Consider the following 27,493-nt stretch of genomic DNA (forward strand, 5'->3'; position numbering starts at 1 on the left):
GCTCTGAGGCTGGTAAGAGAAGACGGCATACCGCGCGACCAGTTTCGTGCCAGCCGTGGGTGCTTTCACTGATTCATGAAACGCCAAGGATTTTCCATCCGGAGGCGAGAAGTTGGTGAACTTCCAGCACTACGTGATCGGGCTCCGAAAGCGACACGAGTACGGTACTTGTACTCGCAGATTGGTAACGCGAACCAAACTCCCGTGTACTTTAAAATGCCACTGGACACAACTCTTCAGAAAAAGGGCTCCAAGTCGGTGAGAATTTACGGGCGGCAACACGAAACTGCGCTGCACAGTGATATTGTGCGCGTTAGCAGACGGCACAAAGCTACGGCCGTGCGTGATCTTTAAGTGCAAGATGCTTCCCACTGATTTGCCCTCCAGAATAGTTGTGCGTGCAGAGGACAACTCCTGGATGAACAGTCATCTTGTCGTCGACTGGTTGAAAAACCGTGTGGGAGACCAGGCCGGGCGCGATGTTAGCCCGGAGGTCCATGCTAGTGCTGGACGCGTTCCGGGGCCACAGCACGGAGGAAGTGAAGACCCATCTCGGTGATGACAAGACGGACCTCGTCATGATCCCAGGTGGGATGGCGTTCGTGCTTCAGCCGATGGATGTTTGCTTGAACAAGCCTTTTAAGGCGTATGTGAAGCGCATGTACACGGAGTGGATTGCCGAGGAGCAGTACGACCTCACGCCGACGGGCCAGATCTGCAAACCTGATATAGCAATACTTTGCAACTGGATTATCAAATTATCAATGCGTGGAAGGCGATTCCTGCCAAGATGATTCGCAAGAGCTTCACGAAGTGCTGTATCAGCAATCGCCAGGACGGCATGGATGACGGCACTCTCAGGTACAATGAAGATGCTTTAACTGATAGTTGCAGTGACTGCAGCAATGAGTAATGTTCTAATAAAGGTACTCTTTTTGGTGACTTTGACATTGCTTTCCGTGGGTAATTATGTGGGTAATGCTCGAGGTTTTTTTACAGCGGAGCTGCAAAGGGCTAGGTTCCCCAGGATCATGTCCGGTATGTCAACACAAACCTACCTGGACAGCTACCGCTATCTATAAGCGACGGCGGCAAGCACACGACCAGTCTGGTTGCCGCCATTGCTCTTAGATGGCGGCAAACTTTCCAGCTATCATAGAAGAATAGACGGTTGGGCGCGTTGGTGGAAATTCATCGTAGAAAACAGCGCGCAAAACAGACGACGGCGAAGAAGAAACACCCGTAACGAGCGCAGCGCTCGTCACGTGTGTTTCTTCGTCCTCGTCTGTTTTGCGTGCTGTTTCCTACGCTCTTATCAATTTCGGTTTGGACTCAGGATGGCTCGGCCGCAAGCCCCCTTCGGAGAAAGAAGACTGGCTGCGGAAGGAGCAGCGACGTACGCAGCAGCGCGAATGGGTCCGCAACCACCGCAAAGCCGCTGTCGCCTTGACTTCCACTGCGTCCAGCGTTTCAGATTTCCTTGCCAAAGAAGACCACATCACTCGCCTAGAAGGCCGCCACCGAAAATAAAACCAGCTATGTAAAGGGCGCCGGCGGGCCAACGCTACGGACGACAATCGTGCCACGGAGGTCAAGCGCACGCGCGAGGCTTGGGGACGACTGCACTCCACGCCGGCTGCACAGTTCCCGGATGCGACGGCAAGATTCCGAAGAGAGTTCGTGGAGAACTCGTTTGGCGTCACGTGCAGCGTGTGCTATCGACTCTGGTTCACCAGAGACGTATCCACGATCGGAGGCATGTCGGACGAGAAGAAGCGGGAAACGGGCACGTGCGCGTTACGGCAGTGTATAGAGTACAGCTCCGCTGGTCTTCCCTCTTCACGAGAGTGGAAAGGCTGAATGTTTTTTTTTTTTCTTTTTCTAACAGACGTAAGTTGAGGGTGGGGGTTATATGCAGGAGCGGGTAATACGCGCAAAAATACGGTATCCTGAGCTAACTGAGGTGCTTCCTTATGTCAGCCAGCTTCTTCGAGCATGCTGGTGCAAAGTGATGAAGCTTGAGATGCATGCACCTGTGCGAGGTGGTTAAGCTTGATGCGAGCAAGCTGGTGCAAAGCGGTGAAACCCACCCCAGGATCTGCCTTTTTTTGTAGCGTGAGCAACACTGGCCGAGGTTGAGCAGTTTCGTGTGGCTCCTGGAGAGCCATGCTGCTCATGCGCGAGAAGCTGTGACGTCACACGGCGCACAACTGGCACGCCGGAGCCGCCGCCGCCGCCGCGCGCCCCTCTCCGGTCTGCGCATTCCAGAGGAGTGACGTCATAGCCGCGGCAGACGCACTGGCGCCGGCGGGTGCTCAGCTGTGCGCCTCCGTTGCGCATGAGCCAAGTCTGACGCTGCACCGGAGCTGCTTCATAGCGCCTCTTATTTTGTGCGCATGCGCAGAGGTATCAGTGGGGGTATACATATAGTGGGCCGTTTACCAGTGTGGTATAGCCATGGAGAAGGAAAGCGAAATTTCTGCTCAGCGGCGCAGAAAAGCGGAGAAGCTTAACCGGATCCCGAAGTAGTTGCCTGGCAATTAGCGGTTGAGAAGAGGAAGAACGAACAGAAGAAGGCTAAACGTGCTGCGGAGACACCGGAGCAAAGGGAGGAACGTCTAGCAAAGCGGCGTCGCCAGGAGGCTGGGCGACGTGTCCGACCGCTCACGCTACGTATACCCTGGCATAACCAAGCTAAGCCTCTGCAATTTTTTTTTTTTTTTTGCATTTTTGCTCTTGGAACATAACAACAAGCTCCTTTTCCCAGTTTTTCAAGATTATCTTTAAATTTTGGGTGGGCACTTGCTCGGTATTTTGCAGTATGTCACTTTTGGGTTGATAGGTTTCTCATAAGGCATTTTACGAGTGCCCGTTTAAAATTGCTAGATATTTACGACAAAATTAATCAGAAAAGGTGTTCAGGCAGTGATGCTTGACAATTCCACTGCATGCCATGACCTGAACCGAGAGTTAAAAAATAGAGTACAGGTAAATGTTGTCTTTGTCTTCTGTTATTGTTAAAGTTATTTTAAAAAAAAAAAGTTAATTAGCAGTAGTAGCTGCTTTTGGGTGGACATTGATTTCATAAACCTAATTCTTTCAAAGTAAAAACAGCATTTGCGGGTTTCATGGTTTTGCCTAAATAAATACCAGGATGGCAAACAGTAATTTTACCTGATGCCTGAAGTATTTTTGGTGAAACCACTGTTGGTGCCATAGGAAGAAAACCGAAAAGGGATGCCAAAAGGAAGTAACTGTAATGAAACTTTCAATTTGTTTCTTTCTTATGCAAGAATGAAAAAAAAAAAAAAAAGTTTTTCTGTGTTTTTGGCAATTTTTATTTACTGTATAAGAACAACAAGCAAGTGCTGCATACACTGTATAACAAAAGTGGAACACTGTTGTATAAAATCTCCTATCGAAGTAAGCATGGGTGCACTGTGCTGCAACTATTTCAGTACTGTTGCATGAAACCTTGTACGAAAATCAAGAGCAGATGCACCCACAGTGTGTTGCAACTAGACTATTGCATGAAGTCTTGTAAGAATGCAAAAATAAGTTTGTGTGTGCAGGGATAGCATTGTTGCAACGCTATCACTGCAATACTAATGGCAATGAAATCCCGCGAGAAGACGAAGAGTAGGAACATGCCTAGTGTGTTGAAATAGTACTACAGTACCATTGTATAAGAACAAAGGGTAGGAGCATGCACAATGTCTTGCAACTATGGCAGTATCGATAAAACAAAATACTTACTTCAGCCTCACTTCATTTCTCACACACAAAGTGACATCATCAAAAACTAATTTTTTCTATGCACCAGTCAGTCCTGGAATGGGATAACAGAAAATATAATATTGTAAAAGAGAACTCACAATTTTTTCGCTCCTTTCGTTCCTCGTCCTAACACTCCTTTTATATTATATTTTGTGTATTTTTGATTTAGTACATAAGCATATGTTGTGGTGTTGACTTTTTTTTTCAAGTTCTGTGTTCACCGAAGGCAATGCATGCTTCCTTTTATGTGTTGTGGCGTCATTTACTTGTTTGCCCCTCCCCCACTATAATGCCCTCACGGCTGCTGTGGGACACCTAATATAAATAAATAGCGGAAGCTGCAATTGTGTTGCAACTATTTTAGCACTGTTGCATGAAACCTCGTATGAAGAGAAGTTGGACGCACAGTGTGTTGCAACTATTGCAACACTCTAGTCAACATCTGGCATAAATGCAAAAAGTTTGTATGCACGGTGCGTTACGATAGTGCAGAACTAATGAAATAGCTGCTGTGAAATCCTGCGTGAAAATGACAAGGAGGCACACACGCAGTATGCTGCAATAGTGTCGCAATAGATGCAATACTGTATATTAAAACAAGGAGTACGCATATGCCTAGTGCATTGGAACAGTGTCACAATAGATGGAACTTCATTTTGTGAAAATGAAGAGCACATGCATGCACAATGTGTTGCAGTAGGTGTGACACCGCCGGGGGAGAACAAATACTAGGCACATCCAGCGTGTTGCAATAGTGTGGCAATCGACGCAACACCATAGCGTGAAAACTCCAAGTAGATCTGTGCGCAGAGTCTCGCATTAGCTGCAAGTGCGTTGCAGAGCGTCCATCTTTGTCGCAGCGCCCTGTGAGTCGGCTGGCGGAGCTGCAAGAGCGTGCCCGCAAGCTTCTGGAAGAGGCGCGTAAGCCTGCCGCGGCCTACGACCCCACGAGTCCGGGCAGCCGGGGCGCAAAGGAGAGCCCGCCCAAGGAGACGGAGGAGGAGCGCCGCCACCAGGAGCAACTGAGGGAGCGTGCCAGGCGCATGATCGCCCAGGCGCGGCAGGGGGCGGCTGCGGGACACAGGGTCAGCTCCCACGACTCGCTGAACAACAACAACAACGAGAACAACGCAGGCTGCCGGCGCCTGGCCGCGGACGGCGGGCTGAGGCCTTCCGCAGGTGCGCCCGTCTAATGTTACCCTTGCCAAGCAACCTCTCGTCCCACTCTACAATCACCGACGGCTTAACCCCTCGATGGTCAAGCTTGTTTCCCAAATCATGTTTCTCGGTGGTCGGTTTTTGTTTCCAAAGAAATAGTATAAAGAAAGGGTCGATATGAAATTTTTTTTTTTAATTTTATAGCGGGAGCATGTACAGTGCTTGCAGCCTGTTCAGGTTTAGAAGGATCAGATGGAAACATCGTCGCCTTTGTTCCATTCGGTTTCATTTTGGCGCCTCCGCGACTTTCCGGCGATTCCAGATTCTGAACCGGAGGTATTGTACAGAACCTTTCCGTCAGATGGAAAGCTCTCATCCTCGAATTCAATTCCGAGAACCGTTAAAAGCCTGAATTGGGATAGCCGGCACTGATTGTCACTGCCGCCACAGCAGCCGACAGGCGGAGGGACCATTTCGTGCATATCACGTGCACGGAGCATTTAATTTCGGAACTGTAATTAGCCCCAGGAAAGCGAAACACGATTCTAACACAACGTTTGTAGTTCACCAAAGGCAAATCAAATAGCAATACCTCTCGCAGTGTTCATGGTTTAGGGAAGCACTTTCAGATATGTAATAATTGCTGTGCGTGTATGGCGACGACCGTCGATGGGTTTAGGAACGTAGGGTGTGACTTCACGATTCTCGTGTCGGGATTTATTCTTCGGCATTCTTATCACCTAATGCAGGGGTCTCATTGGCTGTATAGCGATAAGATGTTTGGAACTCTCCACGTCCTGCGTGTCCTAAGCTGTCGGCAACTGTGGGGTAGTTGGTCAGGGCTGGGGTGAGGAAACCACATTGCGCATTCAGCAGAGCCTACGAAGGGGAGCAATCGAGGGCCGCTATTCTATTCCTTAGTCTCTCGCGAATGTTTTCGGGTTTGCTAAGGACTGCGTGACGGTAAGAAAAGTAAACTCAAGCAGCTAGAGTAAACTCAAATAGCGAGATGAAATTAGTTTGTTAACAGTGCTTGAAATGGGACGCACATGCCCGTAATGCGCACCAGCAGTCTTGCATCTTCAGTTAAGCTTCTAAAATGGCTAGACTCCTGGGCACGACTTTGAATCAAAATCATTTTCTCTACATTTACAATATTATTCATATTTTTTTCCAGTTTCATAGAGTGCAGTCTCAGCCGTATTGTAAACTGGCCATTGTGAAGAGTAACTGTAAGCAACTTGGGTTGTGCGGTTACTTATTTTTTTACGAATTTAGCGAATCAGTGACAGTTAATTGTGAAAAATTTATAGCAAATGTCAATCACACGTGAAATCCATAAGCTTGATATTAAAAATCTAACGAAAAAACATTTCGAAAATTTTGCACAATGTTAATGAGCTTACATAGTATGGGCACTCGCAGTCTCATTTTACCTCTGTGCGGCTAAGCTGCCTTCTGATCTCATCCATGTAGACATTTATGGATGCGCCGCTTGTGGTGGGCTCAAGTTAGGGTTGTTTTGGTTCTTTGAAGGTGGAGAGGATGGGACATGTTGCCATGGTCATGTTGCATGTCCTGCATCCCTGTGCGCACATTGGGTTTGGTTAATATTGTGCACATTGCATGGTCTCACGTAGCTGACGCCGACTGGGTCACTGTTGCACCGTCTCGGCGAGGAGTCTGGAATACGGGAAGAGAGGGAATTAGCCTAAGGTCAAGTGACGTCTCGGTGCGAAATCGTCGTGCCAAGAGACATCACAGTGTCAACGTCAAAAGTCCCAGTAACGTTGGGTGTCAAGTTGTGGCATCAAATGATATCGCATCACGGGACCACGTCACGTGACATCAGGTCGCGTGTCGGCGCAGTGTCACGTGGCATCACGCTGCCCAGATTTCTGTATTATCGCGTATTATGCTTACGAGACAGTTAAACGCTAAGGAATTGTCCCGCCTTAAATTTTCTTTTATATGTTTCTGAGATTTTTATCTGGCCAGTGTTCAGTGCGACAGTGAACTGTGGCAAATAACAGGTGGATGTGTTGGCTCCATGAGAGCATGGGTGGTGGTGACTTTGGCAGACTCAAATGCAGCCCCCGGCCTAATTGTGTGTCGTTGATTTATCAATTTTTGTGAGTGTTAGAAAAATGCAGCCTTTTTTTTTCTGTAAAAGTTTGGACGAATACTGGGACATCTTTAAATTATCTTAATTGGGGGGGACAGGGGGAGACAAAAATTATGTTTTGGAAAACAGGGCGTTAAAAGTAAGCTGCCTGCAGAGGCAGTATTATTATTTTATAATTGTCTCAAATGTTTCTGAGACGTTTAGCAGTGACTTATTGTGAACCCACACGTCTCGGGAACGTGCGGAGCAGACAACCTTCCGAAGCCAACGCTACAGCGGGTTGGCGGCTGCATTCAAGTTTCGCTCTAACGGTGAAGGTGGGACTGCACCTTTTTCTTCCGGTTTGAAAGGTTCAGGAGTAGCCTCCCCTCCCGTAGGGTGCCCTCGCATGCTTTCCTGCACGCTGACCTCGCTCTCTGCCCCTAGGTGAGCTGCGCCATTTCAGGTTCCACCAGTTCCAGAGGCGTCCGGTGGGTGAGCAAAACTCCCTCTCCCTGCCTCGTCTGTTTTTGTTTACTCATAATTTTTGCTCTCCTGGCTAAACTCCTCATTTTGCACACGGTGGTGGTAAACTTGCATCTGCATGACGCACCTGCGATGTTGGTGATGTGTTTTTCACTGAGTTCTTCGCCTCCTTTTTTGTGAGTTTTGCCAGGCGGCGTACAGCCCACCGTTGGCGAACCGATTTTCACCGGGGCTTTCACGTGTACACATTGCTGACTGCCGGCTTGAAAGTCGGTGCTACACCTTTTTGTTAGTCTGATTGTGAAAAGATTTGTCTGCCTTCTAGGCACTTTATAATGCTCAGGTACATTTCTTTTTCGGGTACAGAATGTTTGGGTTAAGGCCGTAACAAAATTACACCGAAAGAGGTGGCTTTTATATCTTCCTAACATTTGAAAAGTTACGCTACTCGCAAAATTTTCAGTCCCTATGTTTTGTTCCTTAAATGAAATTTGTGGCAGGTTGGAAAATGCAGAAACTTCTCCCACAATGCCTTTTCACCACTTCCAGCTTCTTTGTAAGAACTTCTGCGCAAAAGGTCATTTGCTTTGCAAACAAATAGGGCTGTTGGGGGCTCTCCAATAGTCGTCTTTGTCTTCGTTGTCCATTGTTTTCTGTGTCAGAGCTGACCTTTGTACTTCTCAAAGTGATGAGGAGGCTTTTCGGCCTACTTTCTATTCTACAATGGTGTCGAAGCCACTGGCATAATAGTGTGACTTTATCTAGCACCTCATTTGTGCACGAGTGAATTGCTAGATAAAGTTGAAAGCTTGACCTGTGGCTTTGACAATGCTGTCTACTGTGCAGGGACCCCGGAACTGGGGGGGGCAACGGGGGCTCGAGCACCCGCTGACATTTTCCAGGGGGTGCTGGGCAATATGATGAGCCCCCGTGCGTTTAGCTCAAAGCGTACTCAACAATGCTGCACACCCCTCCCCACTCCCTTCCGTGTTCCCGTTGTTGCTCAGCTCCGCCAAGCCACGTACTTGGCTAAGGGCAAGCACGTGGCTCTGTTTTTGTTACGGGTGGCTACCGACCGAATCATGGCACGACATTCGCCCACGAAATTCCAGAAAAAGAATGAAGTAAAGCAAAGTGTCAGTAAACCGCGGACAACGCGGCAGCTTAAAAGAAAAAAATGGAGGGAGAAAAAAAAAAAGAAGAAAAAGAGCCGGCGCCTGCGGCCTGCATAGCAGCATAGTCAGGGACTGGGGCTCTCCCATACTCCACTCGCGTGTTGGCCATGCGGGGGAACGTGCAGCGCACTGTTTTTGTCCACCCGGCCAGCCGGCTTCTTCGTTTTGCTTCTATTTTGGGCAATGACTCCCCCCCACCCCCCCCCCAAAAAAAGTACAATTTCCCAGCTCAATGGCTGGTGAGCTTTTCTCCGCATCCGCCCGTTTTGCGGTGAGCTTTTCTCCGGTGAGCTTATCTCCGGTGAGCTTTTCTCCGGTGAGCTTTTTTCCGGGATTCCACACACAGACACTTCACCCTTTACTTCGACCGCTTGCCCCCCCCCCCCCGTAAAATACACTTCCGGGGTCGCTGCTACTATGGATCAGTGCTGTATAGTAATGCATACCTGCCAAGTTTGGAGAAACCAAATCTGGGAGATTTTCTAAGCCTAAAGGAGGGGGTTTTATTTTTTTTGTTAAGAAACCTTGACACTACATTTACATGAAGACAACTTCACTACATTTGTATTGCACTGCTCAGGCTAGCGAGATACAGCTGGGCCTCGCTATCATTGCTTCTGGCTGTTGCAACTGCAAGAACTCCTTGTTTAAGTGAGGAGAAAGGGAGGAGGGGGGGGTTAATTTGTGTTTTTTAAGAGATTTTTTTGTCAACCATACAACCGTAGGAAATGGTCGAAATTCGGGAGTCTCCCCGGGTTATACGGGAGACTTGGCAAGAATGGTAATGGTTTAGTGAAATATTCGGCATATAATTGGTTGTTGGGTGCTACCAATATCGGTATGTGCAGACTCCGGAAAATGGATTCTGCAAGTTGAAACACAGATAATACATTTTAACCACACTGCGTTAGAGAGAATGTCAGTAGCTAGGGTCACCGACTGCTTAAGAAATGCGGGGTACAGCGAATTATGTTCATGCCTCTCCCTTCGTTGTAGGGCATCATTGTTAATGCCGCCATCTCATTGGCTGCAGAGTGACAATAAGAAGCTTGGAACTCGCCGCACCCTACATTTCTTAAGCTCTCAGTGACCGTAGTATGCGAGAGAAGTTCCAAAGTGCTCGCATAAAGTTAGAGCGGCACTGACCGGAGAATCTTTTGTCGTCCGGTAGGTGAGGAGGACGGTGACATCCAGCCAAGCAGGACAAATGAGGGAGAGGTGAGCATCTCTTACGTGTCTCCAATTGGTTTGCCAGACGTTGCGGCTTACCTGGGTTGCGTGTTTCTATTCCGGACTTCTGGGTGCTGGATTGGGAAGGCAGACAGGCTAGTGCAGGTCTAGCGTTCTCAATGCGAGACTTTGGAGGGAAGAGGAACGGGGGCAGTGTCTCTTGTATCTTTAGCTAGTACTATTCGAGACTGCTTTTGTGGCTCTGTTTTTGTCTCGCTTTCCCTCTAGAGTCTTGGTATTAAAATATTTTGGGCAGTCTCGACATCCACGAGCACTCGTTACTAGGTGGGACCAAATCAAAGCTAAGCGCTATAGTGTAGAACACGGGATATAAGAAGAAAGAATGACGGGGACAGGCAAATCAGGGCACAAGGTCTCCTATGTCGGCGACATAGGTGCTGTGTGAGGCCACATCTTTGCTCTCTCGTGTCTTGCCACTTTTCCCTTGCATAATTTATTGGGTTCACAATATCTGATGCGGTTGTAGGGGCATTTGGTTCAGCTACCTACTTGCCAAAACTTATGGATGATGTTGCTTTGGAGATATCCAAATTGGGTTTACTCAATCCAGCCACGTGGGTGACGGTTTTATCGACCCAGCCGCAAAGTTGGTGGGTATATTGTTCCTGACTGCAGGATCGATGGGTTCAGTCAACCTGCCCACAGAGTTGACAGGTTTCATTGATTCATCTACCCGGCCACAGGGTTGAGGTTTTGGTCAACCTAACGACAATGTTGACTGGTTCTCCAACCTGGCTACAGGGTTGATGGGCTTAGTCAACCTGCCCGCAGCATTGATGGGTTTCATCGACCGAGCCACAGGGTTGATGGATTTACTCAACGTGACCACAGGGTTGACGAGTTTAATCAACCCAGCCACACAGCTGAAGGTTCCATCAGCCTAGCCACAGGGTTGATGGGTTCAGTCATCCTGGCAAAAGATTGACAGGTTTCATCAAACCAGCTGCACACTTGATGGCTTCAGTCTACCTGGCCACAAAGTTGACAAGTTCTATCGACCCAGCCACAAGGTTTATGGGTTCAATCTGTCGACAACAACCCCAAGGGCCAGAGCGAACAAGCACATTGGAAAATGGGCCCGTACGACCGGAGGGTTCTGAACCCCAGGCACGGCGCCGCCAGACGTACGTGGAGCTCGAGCTGGAGGCCTTGGAGCGGGAGCGGCAGAGGGTGGACGCCCAGGCGGAGAGGTTCGAGCCCTACCTACGGCGTGTCATGAAGAGCGGTGAGTCACCCGCCGCCCTCCGGTGCACCTTGAGACTCTGCAACCCTGATCAATGCTTCTGTCTGGTGTCAAGGGAAGGCTTGTGCAGTAGGACGTCTCTATTATTAACGTAATAGCGTTTAGGAGCTCGTGTTACAGAAAATCAGGTGTCCGCGGGACCAAAAAATCTCATAATGCAACGCGCGCAGCCACGTGTGACGTCACATGTGATTGTGCAGTGATGACCCTATTGACCCGCTAAATTTTCTAGGCAAATTTAACAGAAATACTTTCTTAACGAATTTAGCGCAAAATTTTCCCGTCAAATTTAGCAGAAAGTTTCCAGCCAGATTTAGCAGAAAATTTTCCGCTAAATTTAGTGGGTCGATAGCGTCAAGACGTCACAGCCACGTGTAACGTAACTCGTCACGTGGCGCTACCGACTAGACCACGCACACATGCTGCACGGCTTGGGAACATGCACGGGTTTGTATAAGAATGCTTTGCAAATGGGGCCCGATAACGCTATCGCATTCCACTCTTAAAGGCGAAGCTTAAGCGTCCCCCAAGTTTTGTTTGTAAATGCTTAACAAATTTAGGGCCAGCTCTAACGCTTTCGTGCCCAAGTCTCGCATAGAGCTTCGATAGAGGTTGCGTCCCTGAGTGTGCAGTCGCCAATAGCACACTCGCGGGCAATCGGCGACTGCTATTGGAATGGCGACTTTTCTCAGTATGCGCTCGATGGTAAAAAGGTACACCTACTACAAAGGCTCTTGCTTGCGGGCTTTCTGTGCCACGAAAGCGGCGCACGACCGACAACGACGGATGTAGCAGCGCAAAGAGGGTGGAACGAGGGACGCGACTGCAAAAAGAGAGCACCAGACCGAGCAGCGACGGGAAGTCATTTGTCATTACGCAGCCGGCAGTTCAAGTGCAGTTCACAGACAACTCGTTTGTTGCTGTGCAATGACTGCAACCGATTGGTTTTGGCCAGACGTGACCAAAAGCATTCTAATTATGGGTGTGCGAATACTCAAATATACGAATTCGTATCGAATAGCAAGTTCCCGAATAATTCGATTCGCGAATTGAATTCCTAGTATTTGGTCACTCGAATATTCGCTGTATTCGGCCAAAGACACGCTGCCGGCGCGGAGCTGACAAGCGAGCCGTTTTTTCTCCCGATGTTAGCGCAGTGATGTTTGACAGATCATGCAAGACACATCTCTTGGTCGTACCGTTTCACAAAAATCTGATGCACAAGTTAGCAAAAAAAAGAAAACGAATGCCACAAACTTTATACCAGGCAGACTTAAAAGGGCACTGACACCCCAAAGGTTGTATTTTTTTTATTGTCTAAATCGATGCAAGTTGTAGTCAGAGACACGCAAAGAAAAAAAATTTTCGGTGTGCGCGCTCCATTCTATTTTTGTCGCTTTTCTTCCCCGCTGCTCACCTCCTTGCTTCTTTTGATTGGTGACGTCAAAAATCAAGAAATTTAGAAGCTTTGTAGGCAACATTTCTACAACATTTAATAACGACAATCTTAAAACATGTTTTTTAACGCAATTGCGAACGCACTACGGCCCCTCTTTTTGAAATACCAAAAATCTGAGTTCGGTGTGATGTCGCTTCCTTGATTTGTATCCTCCCTCGGAAAACTTGGCGGCGCTCGAAGAGGATGATCGGTGAGTAGGGGAAGAAACCGGCTTTTTCCCGGTCCGCCGGCGCTTCGGGTCGCGGTGGCAACGGCGCTTTGCTTTGTAGCGTGGAGCGGAGGTCCGAGAGAAAGTCGACTCTCAGGAGACCGCAAAATTTGACGTCACTGCAATGGCGCAGATCGCGCGGGAACTTCAAATTTGGCATTTGGAAATTGTTTTTACTTCACAAATACTGAATTCCCAAGTTTCGAATTTTGAGGGTAATGCCTCGGCACTGTTTTCAATCGTTTCTTATAATAAATAAAAAATATGATTCTGATGTGGTAAAAGCTGGGAAACTTGGTCGAAGAAAAAAAGACAGGGGAAAAGAATATCTCGAACTCAGCTACTGCGTTCATTTTCTCAAAGCCTTATATACTTACAACCTAATCACCGACCACCGACGTCACAAAGTCCTACCCTTACTGGTCTTCACCTGAACCGTAAATGGTGACCTCGATCCCAAACTAAAAACTTGGGTCCTTGAACAAAACAACCACATTGACCCACTTCCTTTCCAGCCAGAGTCTGAAAGGGCTGTGCTTTATCTAAACGAGAACTGATGTATCCTCCAACTGAACCCCTGCCCGCAAAATGACTCATTGCACCTTCACTTACTACTGTAAATAAAAAAATAAAAAATTGACAAAAACATTACAATTTAAGAAACCTCTTAGAACTACTTCCGAGTTGCATCAAAGCATGGCTGATACAGTTACCAATGGATTTGAAACGACTTGTCTCTCTTATGAGCCTCTTAGTGGTGTTACGCTATCTGTGCACAATGTCTGTTTGCGGCCAAAGTGCCATACGGCACGAATGTCTTACATTCATGCCGAATCACACACTTTAAGAAAAATAAAAGGAGGAAAAAGGTAGCCACGGCACATTTTCCTCCCTTTTACTGACGCGCCTCCAAGCGGACACAAGAAGAGGGAAGGAACGAGATGTTTTTCTCCTCTAGGCAGACGGGAAAAAGGTTCCGCCCTCCACCTCATCTTTTAGTTTCAGTTTTCGAGCATGTCACGCGCGTTGTTTAATAAATGTTGTTGAGTTGATTGAGCTTCATTGGCAACAAAGGTCGCCTGTAATTCCGTCTCCCAGTCCAAACGTGCAGAGCATTTCGGTTGCATTGACGTTTTCACCACTGATTTTATCATACGAGCAAACAAAGTCATTAGATACAGCAAAGTTCTGGAGACGTGCCAGCAGTGCTAATACGTACACTGGGCTTAGATGGCCGCCTCTGGATTGCGGAACGATGTGTCGACGTTGACAACGTTATGGAAACCGTGAAACTGCGTCCAAGACAGGCAGGTTTTGCCGCAGGGTGCCTGGATGTCTCCTGTGTTGAGTTCGGTTCTGCTTTCCAGTGCCGAGTGTCAACCGGCAATCAACGTGGTTCTGTACTTCTGTGTGTCAGCAACATAGCAGCAACACCGCGATGGCAATGTTGCGCGTTGTGAAAAAAAGACTGGAAGTATCGTCGATGTGACCGTGTGTTCACGTATCAGTGGTGCAATAACAAGATGGGATGACGTAAACTATTTGGCAATGATGCCGCTGGTCGGGCCGCGATCCGAGGGGAGGGGTGTCACAGGTTGACATTGCACTTTACATTAAAGAGTTTAAGATCGCTTGACGGACTACGGAGCAATCGATCGACCTGCAGGTAGTCATGTTGAAACGCTGGTCTGAACCGTAGCTCCTATCTTACAGTGGCCAATGTGAATGCCGTCTGTGATGTCCTGTTGTCTTCAACCCGAGAGCAATTGCGATCTGGGGAAAAGACTGAACAGTATTGAAATGTGATAGAAAGTGTGTAGATTTACAGTTTAGCATGTTAGGGTTAAAGAGAAATAATACGTAAAATCTATAAAAAAAAGGGCTATCCTTTGTGTTGTTGTTTAAATATACTACATTTCCTGGAGCAACTGCCGTCCAAGTGGCGCGCTGAGATAGATGAGTGCTAGAAGTTTTCGAGCTCACCACGGCACTTTATACACCAGGGCACTTACACTTAATACCTGCCACAAGTCGTGGCTTTGACTGCATTTAAGTTGATGGAAAAGCGATTTCTTTGCCCGTGAAGCGTCGCTTCCAGCTGAGTGATTCTACAGAGATTAATTCGAGATGACAATTGCAGCCACACGTGAACAGCACAACTAGAAAAACAAATACGACAATAGAAAAACGGGCTACGACGTGGCATGCAGGCTAGTGGGATGGCAAACACATGGCTTGGAACCGCAGTGGAGCGGCTTGTTTTATTGACTTTCAAATAATTACAGCATGAGCGTTTACTTTTTACTAAGAGATTCGTCCCCTGAGCCGTTTAAAATACTCTCAAAGGTATGACATTACTGAAAAAGAAAAATTAATATGCTGGGAATATTATTTATTGCTTACATGGTCACCGATGAAATCCTTACCTTGAAAACAACGAGTATAAAAGGCAGAAACGCAGCGCCCAGAAGTAGTAATTGGGTTAGTGTAGTATTGTATTGATGGTTGTATGTGTATGCATATGTTCAGCTGATGCTTGTAGTATGCGTAAAATGTATCTACATGTGTGTATAATAAAGGTGTCGAAGGGCTTCAGCTTTTTCCCAGAATCCAGCCGACCCTATAATATACACATGCATTTTGACCCGCCCTCCCCTTCTCCGCACCCCAAGTCATGAACATTTCAGCCACCTCAGCTTGCCCCCCCCCCCCCCCCCCCTTCCCGAAAAAAATTTTTAAACACGCCACTGATCTTGTGTCTTATTGTTACCCCAAGAAGCTTAGCAGCTTCTTAGGGTAACAGTAAGACACAGGGGGACTGCACGTACGCGAGGCAAAAGAAAAAAATATAACTAGCGAGCACAGGTAACGATTGGAGCGATTGGTGAATGTTATATTCAACCAGTGTATCAGCGTTGACGACACGTTGTGGTCTCTAATCCAGCATGCTTATCTTGGCGCATCTACGCCAACGAAAAATAGCCAAAATGAGGAACTTTTTTGCCACCAGTAAATACTCATTTCTCTAAATGATTTTTTTTTTTTTTTTTTTTAATTGTGAAGTCTCGCTGACCCCATCAGTTTTGAACTAACAAGAGCCAGGAGTGTCAGCTTTCCTGCCCATAGATCAAAAGTGGCCGCGGAGTGGCAACACATGATGTCACAGAAGCCAGAGTGTTCATGTTGTTGGATGCCGCCATCCTGGCAAGGTGACCGTCAAAATTCGAAGAAAAAAAAAAAAGTGATGCCAATGTTCTTGTTGTTGCGGCGTCTCGACTCCGTGCTGCCGAAACTTCGGTGGACTGTCGAGGTGTAGAGCGACCTACCGCGGAGCAGGAGTCTGCGGCCGGCGACGACGTGGCAGACGAGGGACCAGTTTTTGGGACGCGGTAAACACATCAGTTGGAGACGCGCTTCAGGCACCGCACGGTGACGCCCCCGTTTTAAAACTCGGGTTGCACAAGCGGTTCTGCTACCACGGACAGCAGGACCGCTTGTGCAGAAGTGCGCTCCGATAGAAAACCGAAACCAAAAAACAAAAATGCGTCCAATTTTTTTTTTTTTTTTTTTAACGCCTTAAAATTTTGCATGTAGCTTATGTATATATATTTTGTAAAGTGCACTTATTTAATGGTTTTCGATTATGGCCTCAATCTTTTTTTTTTCTTTTTTTTTATGTGGTAAAGCTCACACTGATGTAAAAAGCTCACGCTTGTATTACTAGTTTCGATGTCGTCATTGGCTATGCACTAAAACCTCGCAAGAAAGTAGCGAGCGCGTCAGTTTTGGTTTCGGTTTTGCTACTGCTCACTTGCGAGGCTCAACATTGGGTGGCGCCACTTGTCTAGACTTCAGTCTTCCTTCCACTCGGCTGGATGCAGTGGGTTTTGGCTGTTTCCGGGAGAGCCAGTGACAAATGCGCCGAGTACGCGTACACGATTGGCTCTCACTTTCCCCTACTCTCATCTTACAACGCACACACACACCCACGCACGTTTCAGCATCCGATGTTTCTGTAACTTTGTCCAAAAAAAAAAATTAGTGTTTTTGTTTATGCTTTTTATTATTATTAGGGTTGGTTTAGTTTAGTTTTTTGGCCCTCTGGTCCCCACTGGCTGGCAGTAGTAATGTGGCCAAAAACTTTTAATTTCGTTTCAGGCTGTTTCTGCAATGTGCGAATCTTCGGCGAAATATCGAACAGTTCGGAAGGTTTCGCCGTGCTTGACGATGGCGGAGTTGCAAGATTGAAGTGAAAACATCAAATTTTCCGGGAGCTTCGAGTCAATCTTGTTTAGCCCCCGTTTACCCCTTGGCTACGCCACTAGTGTGAGCGGGCCTTGAAGGCTGGTTCACACACTTGCGACCGCTTACGACCGGACAGCCTAAAGGCCGGTTTTTTAGCATCTTGTGAGTGCTTACAACCGCCTGCGCAGCGGTCGTGAGCAGGTTTTTTTTTTCTTTTGCCGCTCCGGTTGTAAGCAATCGCAAGTGTGTGAACCTCGGGCGGGCTCGTGTGTGTGTGTTGGTGCAACCATGCGCCCGCACAAAATTACTAAAGTCAGAATTCACAAACGAATGAAGACGGCAACCGAGCCCGATTGTCGTCTTGCGGGCGGCACTGCCCTGATGTAACCCTTCGACTAATTTCGGCATCATAAACACACAAAACGAAAATTTGGGGGGCTGGAGGATGCATTGAATGGACCGACCACGTGACTAGCGGATACCTCAATCGACCCTAAAATTGTTCCCCCCGCCCCGCTTATTCACCCTGCCCGCCTATGAAATTTTAAACCCCCGGAGAAGCAGCTGGTTGGAACTAGTCTTTTCGTAGAAAAAAGTCTACCATGCCTCCCAAATGCGTATAAGGGTGATCCATTCGTTTCTCCGTCTCTCTGTTTGTGACGATCGTTTTATGAGTATTATTATTATTATTATTATTATTATTATTATTATTATTATTAGTCTCTCTCACGGAATACTTGAGTTGTAATCCAAAAGAAAACTGAAACAAGCCCATTGGACTTTTATAGTGAATCTGATGTGCACAGAACATCTTCATTCATCATTTGCCAGCGGACGTTTCGAACTGTACTATTGCATTTTCAATTCTTTTTCCCTTTTGTTGTACGTGTTTGATTTTTTTTTTTTTTTTTTTTTTTTTTTTTTTTTAATTTATAGCGAGTTTGTTTCACACGCACTGGCACCGTTCGAGCTCTGTCCCAGAATGCATCGCACTCGCGGAGCGTTGCACAGAGAACTGGACTCAAACAAACACGCCAAATGCACCGAGTGCAGAAGACTGATGCTGCCGCCATCTATATTTTGGAGAAAAGGTACCAACCTCAAACCGAAACTAGCGCCTTTCTGTTCGGAGTGATGGGTGGGAATGCGAGAGTGCAGTCGTTACCAACGTTTATCCACAAACGTTGGTCGCTGCAACCTGTAGTTTATTTTTGCGATGACTTCAAGCAAACTCGGCTGTCGTAGAGATAGTTACAGACGGCGTAAATTTCTACAACCAGCTGTCTACAAAGCAGCTGGTGGCGATCTCTTTATAACCGCCTACACTGAAGAAAACTGATGATGCTGTCCGAGCAGAAGCTTGATCCGTTTGAGCATGGCATTGTGCGTGAACCACTGAAAGGGTACAGCTTAATACTAGTCTGTTGGAATACCCATCAAAGCTTTTCGTGGGACTCTCGATTTCGATCGTTACAGGTGGATCAGATATTAGCCTTGGTGAGGGCGTCAGCTTTCTCGAACAAAATACGACGGGACAAGCTAGCTGACGTAGGTGAATGTTAAACATGATGATGTTGCCCAAGTCTCGGGTAAAGTCACTATGTTTAGCTTTCTCTGATGATTATTGGGCAGTCATAGGTTTCTGCTGGGGGAGTTTTGTCAACAAATGCTCAATTTTTCACCCGCACACGGATGGTGATAAACAACTCGGGGGCCGCTGATGCGTTTGTTCTGAACATTTCTTTACACACTGGTATATTTCAGCGTCTGCGCGGCAACAGAGCGACTTAAAACCTGCAAATAAAGCACGGCGTGTCAATTGCTTCCTTCATGAAATAGCAGACGTTCACAATTCAAGCTCGTGTTTGATTCCGTTGTCCGCGGGACGCGATTTCTATAAGATAATCTTTTTCTTTTTTTTCTTTCGGTTCCGCGACACATCGTAGCAGACGAATCCTCGTCGCCTGCTCCCGCTCCTGCCGGAGCGAGGCATGACGGGATTGCATTTTGGCGCACTCCTGATTTTCTCGGTGCAGCGAGCGCATGTACGCGTGGGGTGCCAGCGTCGAAACGAACTCGGAGAGTGCAACCACTCGTGGGGTGCCGGCTGAAACGAACCCGCTGCGAGTGTGCACGAGTGCCGTGAAACGAACTCGCTATTAGTTATAAGTGATTTTTTTTTCTTAATTTGTGTAACCGACATTTGTAGTTTGCTCGGATTAATTTGTGTTAATTTTCCAGCGCTCGCTGGCGGCCGGGTTTCAGGCACAAAAACCGACTTCGGCTTTGACTGACCCGGCACTGTAGATATTTATTATCAGAATGTTCGAGGCCTGCAAACGAAGGCGGATACTTTTTTTTTTCTTTTTCAAATGTTAGCTTATCAGGCTTGTCTATTGTTTGTTTAACAGAAACCTGGCTGTGTTCAGGCATCGCGTCCTCTAATTACTTCCCTCCCAACTTTGGTGTTCATCGTCACGATAGTGAAGGGTCTGGAGCAGGGAAAATGCGCGGTGTCGTCCTAGTTGCCCTCGACGAACGCCTCGTCGCGTCTAGACGCTTAGATTTATAGAAAAGCGCCCCGAGTCTTTATGGGTGGAGATTTGTAACAATCGCCGCGGACGGGTTCTTATTGGCGTTTTCTACTTGTTTCCTCAAGTTACCCTGGACGAATTTAGCAAATGCCTTACAGATATAGAAAAGACTTTCAACAAGCTTGGCTCTCATAATTGTTTAATATTGGTAGATTTTAACACCCCGGGGATCAACTGGACAAATTGCAGCGTTTCAGCGAACAAGTTCTATGTCTCGCGGATGTGAAATTGGTTTACTCTTCGCCGCTTTTGTAGGTTTAACACAGCACAACGAGAATCACAACCGCCGGGGCAAGGCTCTCGATTCGTGCTTCTCTAACTTTGATCATTTAAGCCTGAGTTTGAGCGAAATGCCAATAGTACCGCAAGGTAAATATCATCCCGTGCTGGATATTATGTTCCCTATTGTAGGCGGCTTGAAGCGAATTCGCGCTTCAAGCCGCCTACGAAAAGAAATTATGTTGGACTCTATCACTATTTCTGGGAAGTTGACTGGGCCCCGCCGACAGGATATTTATGCTCGCCGAGGTTTTTTTATTTGTACATGACACATGAGAGCCCAACTACCTAGAACACAATTTGCTGCTCGAAATTCGTGTTCTTTCCGCCCCGGCTGATCGAGAACTGGCCGGTTTGAGTCGCGCTCACTCTTCTCCGTGGTCATGGGCCGTTTTCTAAAATTTCGACGCGACCAGCAAATTTAATCAAAGTCGTGGGTCATCGAAGGCACACGCTCAATACAATAAATAGGAAAAAAAAATATGATACCGATTTTTTGTAACTTCTAAAAAACTGCAAATGTTTAAAAAAATGCATTGTTCAATTTTAAACAGTCAGTTTTTTTTCCGTTTTTTCTTTACCTTAATAGAAATATACGTGGTGCTGTAGCAAAATATTGATGGGGTAGACTTCTGACACATAACTAAATCGCCTGTCAAAAGAAAATTTAAAAAAAAATCTATATATATTGAGATCAAACAGGCCAGCAAAGAATGTAAAAAAGTAATAAGTCGGGATCGCCAGGCACGCCGGGAGGCGGAGTCAGAGTTATATCATAACCCCCAAAAGTTCTGGCAGTACGTTGGCTCGCGTATACAGCAAAGGCAGACAGACCAAATACGATCGTTCTAGATGGTGTCGCTGAAGAAAACGCCGCGGAAATTTCTGACAATCACTTCACGTCAGTTTACACAGATCAGATAAGTGACATTCTCATGACTCTCATTCGGCTGGGCTTGACAACATCCTCCATTCGATCTCAATCAACGTGAAGTGGTCAAAGAGTGTATTAAAAAGATTAAACCGAAGTTGTCGGCTGGTGGTCACGGAGGAATACCTTCAGCTCTAATTAAAACTTATCGTGATTTATTCAGCCCCGCGCTGTCTGAGATGTTTAACAACTCATTAAATTATGGTGTTTTTCCAGATATGTGGAAGCTCGCTGTGGTTATTCCTGTCCATAAGTCAGGAAAAAGGGGGGATGCATTTAATTTTAGAACGATCTCCCTTCTGAGCCCCTTCTTTACGCGTTTTGAAATGGTGGTTCATAAATGTGTACTGTTCTCGTTTAGATTTTTTTTCATTCCCAACCAGCACGGATTTGTTCCCGGCAGGTCGACGACAACTAATTTGGTTACTTTTACTTGAACTGCTTCACGTGTCGTGTGTAAACAGGGCCAGCTCGATGTAGTTTATTTTGATTTGCGCAAGGCGTTTGACCAGTTCAATTCCTCTCAATTCTTCACGGATCCCTTGTGGATCGACGAAGATGATGAAGGACCCCGTCCGTGGTAAGGGTAAGGGAAAGACATCAGTTAATTATGATAGTGATTTAATAAATGGATATAACTAAGGGCTATGCTTCTCGTATTACCACATGCACGAGAAAACTTACCCGAAAATTGGAAGCTTTCTTCTCAATATCTGAGAAAAGACATGATGATGTTATTGCCGGGCTTAACTGCTGAGAACCACTGGGCTTGTGGATCACGAAATCCTGCTGTCCAAACTTTTTTACTGTGGTATTGGAGGAGAAATGCTTGAATGGTTCGCACGTTATCTACTGCATAGGAAGAGTTTTGTTCCAGTTAATCAAATGACTTCCACAACCTACAGAACGAACTCGGGTGTGCCTCGGGGATCTGTCTTAGACCCCCTCCTATTTTCTACATTTGCGAATGATGTCCCTCTCTCTATCTCACATTCTTTATTTCTCCAGTATGTTGATGATAATCTACTGACAAATTCGAACTGTTCACGACTCCGTAGCGCTGCAGACCGACGCAAACACATTCAACATTTGGTGCAAAGAAAATAATCATCGTCTTAATTGTTTGAAAACAAAAATGACGTTTTCCCGTAAAACAAAAAAAAAAAAAAATAGTTTTTCTTATTGTATTGGCGGAAATTTATTGTCTCGTGTAACGGAGATTAGAGATCTCGATGTTTTCTTCGATTCGAGCCTGCGTTTTGATGTTCATGTGTGAAGAATAGTTAGTGCGTCGTTACGAGCTTTGGGAATGGTGTGTCGCTTGACACACCATTTTCTTCACTGAGTCATTCTCATCTAGAATGCGCATCGGTGGTACGTATTCTAGCTGAGGTTACAGTCGTTTGCTAAAAATTGAAACTGCAAAAAAAAAAAATCAATCTTTTAGCATTGTTTTTTGACAAGTGATGAGCACTTTGAATCACGAGGTTTTTGTAAGCATGTAAGACTGCTTGGACTATATATGCATCGACGCCGAGAGAAGGCAGATTTATTATTTTTGTTTAAGACCCTGCACGAATGCATTGGTTCTCCAAGTTTTTTTTATCCGAACTATATGTTAGAGTTCCTAGAGTGGCTGCAAGGCTTAACTCACCCGTTTATGTATCTAGATCTTTATCTAAAATAAGCCCAATGCCTAGGTTACTGGAATGCTACAACGGGTATATAGAGAAGCTTGACATTTTTTAATCGAGCTCTCGGAATTTTCGTAACTCGCTAGAATTGTGTTAAGCCCGCTCTGAAAAGTTGTGTTTTTTCTTAAGCGCATAATGCTTTGCTCCGCTTATTGCTCTGTCTTCGTGTCGCAATTATTTCCGTGCCGCCCCCCCCCCCCCCCTCCCCCCCCACCCACCCACTGCCAACGTGCTACATTTCAACTACTATAAAATGCCAACGCGCATACTTTTTTCTCTACCTTGTTTTTTGCTCAATAAAATGTATCACTTATTTACTCCCATATAGTTGGGACATGTTCTCATGTTTTGCTCGTTTTAATCCGTGTATATGCCATACTCGTGTGCTCCTTCCTTCTGAGTATTTGGAGGTTTCGGTGTGCCAGAATCAAGACCGCGTGGTAACAGCCAGTCTTTTAACCTTTGTCGGGAATGCGAAAGAATGCGCTCTCTCATCATTGCTGAAGGTGAATCACTGCGAAGGCTATGCCAGCTATCCGTACTAGTGCAGCGCACGGTTGAGTCACAGCTAGTGATCAGGCGCGGTGATTCCTTGAGTTGCGGTAGTGTCCTTTTAACTATATAGCCGGAGAGGTCGTCTGCAAAAATCTAGTATACCCGAAAGGTTCCCGTTTACGTTAGAGTGTTTTAGTAAATCATTTGGATAACTCCGATAACGATACGATGCGCGCACTAATTAGGGAGTCTTCGTAGACCGTTCTCTCAGTTCCGCTACGCTCTCCTGAGCGAAGACGCCGCTATTGCGCATGCGCGCCGCTAGCCTCGCCTTCAGGGTTGCAACGAAGTTACTGCTGCGCCTGCGCGCCGATAGCCTTGACCGTAGAGTTCCGGGTATCGTAGCGGGTTGCGGAGGAAGTTGTTGGACGGCGAAAACGATCTAAGAAAACTCCCTATTAAGGCGTCGGCGGAGTATGGGGTATCGTTATACTTTTAGTGCATTGTTTTTGTTGTTGTGTTTGTTTTTTTTTTTCTCCAAGGGCATTGGAGACGATGCACAGGCACGTGGTTGGAGATGGGACGATGCCTGTCCACTAGCTGACCGCGTCCTACCCACTACGTCAGGTCGAATAGGCGACCGATCGCGAAAGAGATATTCAAAGATGTGCCTGCCGCGGCGATCGCTTTAGATTGCGCTGAGATGTGTCGTGTTCTGCGCGCGCATGCAGGGAACCAGGCCGAGGAAGACCGGTGCATGCAACGCTGGTTTGCCCTGGTGAACGAGAAGAACGCCCTCATCCGACGACAGATGCAACTCAACCTGCTGTGAGTGAGGTGTCATTCAGTCAACAGCGCTCCGTGTTTCTTTTCGTCCAAATAAAGGCTACCCGCCCTCGCGCATCCGGGCCCGCGTGATACAAGTTGCGTCCGCTAGAGGGAGTCTCGAATAGTGGTATAGCAATCCTTACCGGGATTGATGTATGCGGATGATATTGTACTAATGGCTAACAACCGGACAGAGTTGCAGGAATTAATGAGCATCTGTGGTAGGGAAGGAGAGGAATTAGGTTTAGAATTAAAATCAAAAAGTCAAATTGGACGTTTGAGGGATTTTTATACAGCGTAAGGTTGGTCTGCCAGTAGGGGCGACACTGGTTTACACTGTAGATGAGCAATTTTGCCAGTGCAGTACAACCGCTAGCCTGGGGTCTTTAACGTGCACCACGCAGTAGTGATACACGACCGCACGCCGGTACGATGCTCATCCAGATCGAGACGGGCAGGGGTGGGGCTCGAACCCAGGATCCCTGGGTTCTGCAGCGCGAGCTTTCGCTCCACGCGCGTCGAGCTGGGTGTGCGCTTCAGCCCACTCGGCCACCGATCCCCCCTGGTTTAGAATTCAGTAGTGAAAAATCACCAGTCATGATTTTTAACAATGATGAAGTTGAGAGGCTGAAAATACAGAATATTACAGTTGAGAGAGCTAGTAAATACAAGTATCTAGGAGTATGGATATGTGACGGTGCAGAATGTCTCAGTGAGCATGAAAAGTATATAATAGGTAAGGGCAACAGAAATGCAGCTGTAATGAAAAATAGGGCACTTTGGAATTACAACAGGGGTTCTAAACTCGTCAAACACAAAGTTGTAGCCAAAGTTCGCGGAGCGCGCCGATTGGACGTCGGCGAGGAAAACGCGAAGTCATCGTCGAGATTGTCCAATCGGCGCGCTCCGTCAGCTTCGGCTCCAACTTTGTGTTTGACGAGTTTAGGGCCCCAGGTATGAGGTGGTGAGATAGATTTGGAAAGGGGTCATAATCCCTGGCTTGACTTTTGGAAACGCAGTGCTATGCATGAAATCCGAAGTGCAGGCGAGACTAGAAATAAAACAGCGCGGAGTAGGTAGACTGGCTTTGGGGGCACATTGCAAAACGCCAAACCAGCGAGTACAAGGAGATATGGGATGGGCGTCTTTTGAGAGCAGGGAAGCGGTGAGCAAGATAGGATTTGAGGATCGGTTGAGGCAAATGGATGGGGACCAATGGGCACGAAAGGTTTTCAGCTATTTATATATGAGGAGCATAGACGCAAAGTGGAGACAGCGCACTAGGAAATTAAGAGGAAAGTTTTTAGGCTATATTGGAGATGCGGAAGACCAGGTCTCAGTTAAGAAGAAAGTTAAGGCCACAGAAAGAGATCGGTGGCCAGACGGAATGCAGACAAAGACGGCTCTGGGAACCTATCGATTAAACAAAACAGTTATTGCCAAAGAAAGCATTTATGACAATTCTAGGGGAAGCTCATTGTTGTTTGAGGCGAGGACGGGTGTTCCGCGAACCAGAACATACAGAGCGAGGTACCAGGAAATGGATACAGTGTGGACTGCTTGTGGAGAGGAGGACGAAACGGCTGAGCACTTGATAATCTACTGTAAAGGGCTTCACCCTATGCCTACCGAAGACAACATGGATTTAATAAAGTCATTGGGTTTTGGAGACAGTGAAGGGAGAGTGGATTTCAATACTGTAGAGATTACCAAGCAAAGATTAAGTGAATGGTGGCAGAAAGCGAGGGAAAACTAGGTATTTTCTTATTAACTGATGGCAAGGGGGGTTTATAGCCCCACTTTCTTTGCAGTGCGGAGTGAATATAGATTTCACATTTAAATATTCTAAGCTTAAATGGTAAAACAAAATGGCTAGGTGGCATAAGCTACCGCCCGATCCAAAGGGCTCAGCCGCATTCATCCATCCATCCATCCTAGGGAAATGAATATCTCCGCATCGTCCTTGCTTCGCTCATAGTCAAATATGGCTCGTCACTACGGTGACTGAAAGGCGTCGCCGACTGGTGTTTTCAGCGCCCTATCATGAGCCGTGCATCGATAGCGATCCCCAAAGTGGCAACAAATGGCGTCACAGAAGGCGGCGTGTCGTGTTGTCGGATGTCCCGATCCTGGCGGTAGGGATAGAAGTTACGAATAAAAATACGAGAGAGCGTGAGTGCCGTTGTCGTCGTCGCGGCGTCCCAATTCCTGGCTGCCGGTGTGTTTGCACATGTGTCTGTCTGTCTGTCTTTGTATGTGTGTGTGTTGGAGGCTTGCCTTTTTTTTTTTTCTTTTTTCTACATTTGGAGTTGCGGGGTTACGTCCCCGCCGCGTGTGTGCCTAAGCGCGCGACATTAGTGGCCGAGCAACCACGGTTCTCTTTGAGCATACTCTGAGCGTCGTCGTGTCCCGGTGTCTCGCCGCTGCTGCAGGGAGAAGGAGCAGGACCTGGAGCGCCGCTGCGAGATGCTGAACCGGGAGCTACGCGACGCCCTCCAGCTCCAAGGCAAGGAGCGGCGGGTCCGCGGGGACCGCCGCTAAGCCGCTTACCGCCCCGCCCCCCTTCCTCGGTAGCAGGGAGAATCAATTGGCAGCAGCAGTGCCGCTAATGGACAGGGCTCCCTCCCCTTTCCCTCTAACCCGGGTTCTTTTCAGGCTCCGGGCTTGAAACTTGGGGAGGGAGAAAGGAAGGGCAGACTCTTCCGCGGCACCGCCACCGAGTTTGTTTTGCCTGAGCACAGGTCATCTTCTGCCTGTTACGTGAACTGCTCTTCGAACGAAGCTGGAGCCTTTTTTTCAGTTTTGGTGTGCGGGGGAAGCCGGGGGGCAGTGTTGTGTAGTTTTGTTGTTTTTGTTAGAAGCCTGGTCTTGTGTGTGTGTGCTTTATGCCGGTTGGTGTTTTAACGCAGACTGGCAGAAGACGGACGCCCAGCGTGATCGAGAGGCCCTGCTACTCGACGAGTTGGTGGCGCTGGTGGACAAGCGGGACGAGCTCGTCCAGCACCTTGACTCGCAGGAGAAAGCGTGCGTGGGCTCTTTTTGCTGTCGGTTAGATCGTGGCGCCTCGCTCTTTTTTTTTTCTTTTTTTTTTTCTTTTTTTGTTTTTCTGGGCGCATATGGAAGGCTATCGGTTGATGCACTGCTCCGCTTTTGGTGAACTATGTTGGCTCGGGCATTTGTGTTTGACTGTGGCGGACTGTTTTACGAGCCCTTATTAGCGCTTTCGGCGACATCGAGAGAAACGCTGCTTCACACACTCGCTTACGGCCGAGTTGTCATCTCTTACGACGAGAGAACACGCTGGCGCTATCTATGGGGTGGCCCTGGAACTGCATTTCACTAGAACGGAGGCTTTTGCGGTCATTTGCAAAATCAAGTGTACGTGCTCTCTATGAGAAACGGTCGTTTATAACATTGTCACGAGTTTTTTGAGTCAATTAAAAAAAAATGATGAGTGAAAAAAGTAGTAAATATACTGAAATCACAAGTGTTCCACGGCTAGCCGATAGGTGGCGCCAGTGTGTCTTAAGAGGTTTTAGCGCCCTCGGTCGGAAGCAGTCGGAAGT

At 47.2% G+C, this 27,493-nt stretch overlaps 1 protein-coding gene across 3 annotated transcripts in view; it reads left to right on the forward strand.

The window, feature by feature from the left end:
* Positions 1-27,493, forward strand: part of LOC8044043 (EH domain-binding protein 1) — a 61,028-nt gene that overhangs the window by 32,302 nt on the left and 1,233 nt on the right. For 2 of the 3 annotated variants that reach the window (XM_040504438.2, XM_029966923.4), the window contains exons 10-16: positions 4,638-4,956; positions 7,487-7,534; positions 9,872-9,918; positions 11,059-11,176; positions 23,831-23,927; positions 26,360-26,433; positions 26,837-26,951. In XM_040504438.2, the coding sequence (XP_040360372.1) occupies positions 4,638-4,956; positions 7,487-7,534; positions 9,872-9,918; positions 11,059-11,176; positions 23,831-23,927; positions 26,360-26,433; positions 26,837-26,951 (818 nt within the window). The remainder of the gene's footprint in view (positions 1-4,637; positions 4,957-7,486; positions 7,535-9,871; positions 9,919-11,058; positions 11,177-23,830; positions 23,928-26,359; positions 26,434-26,836; positions 26,952-27,493) is intronic. The other variant, XM_040220153.2, reaches the window with a different exon arrangement.

This window comes from Ixodes scapularis, unplaced genomic scaffold, assembly GCF_016920785.2.
Source record: "Ixodes scapularis isolate PalLabHiFi unplaced genomic scaffold, ASM1692078v2 PGA_scaffold4__175_contigs__length_147842914, whole genome shotgun sequence".
In the NCBI taxonomy this organism is placed as follows: Eukaryota; Metazoa; Arthropoda; class Arachnida; order Ixodida; family Ixodidae; genus Ixodes; species Ixodes scapularis.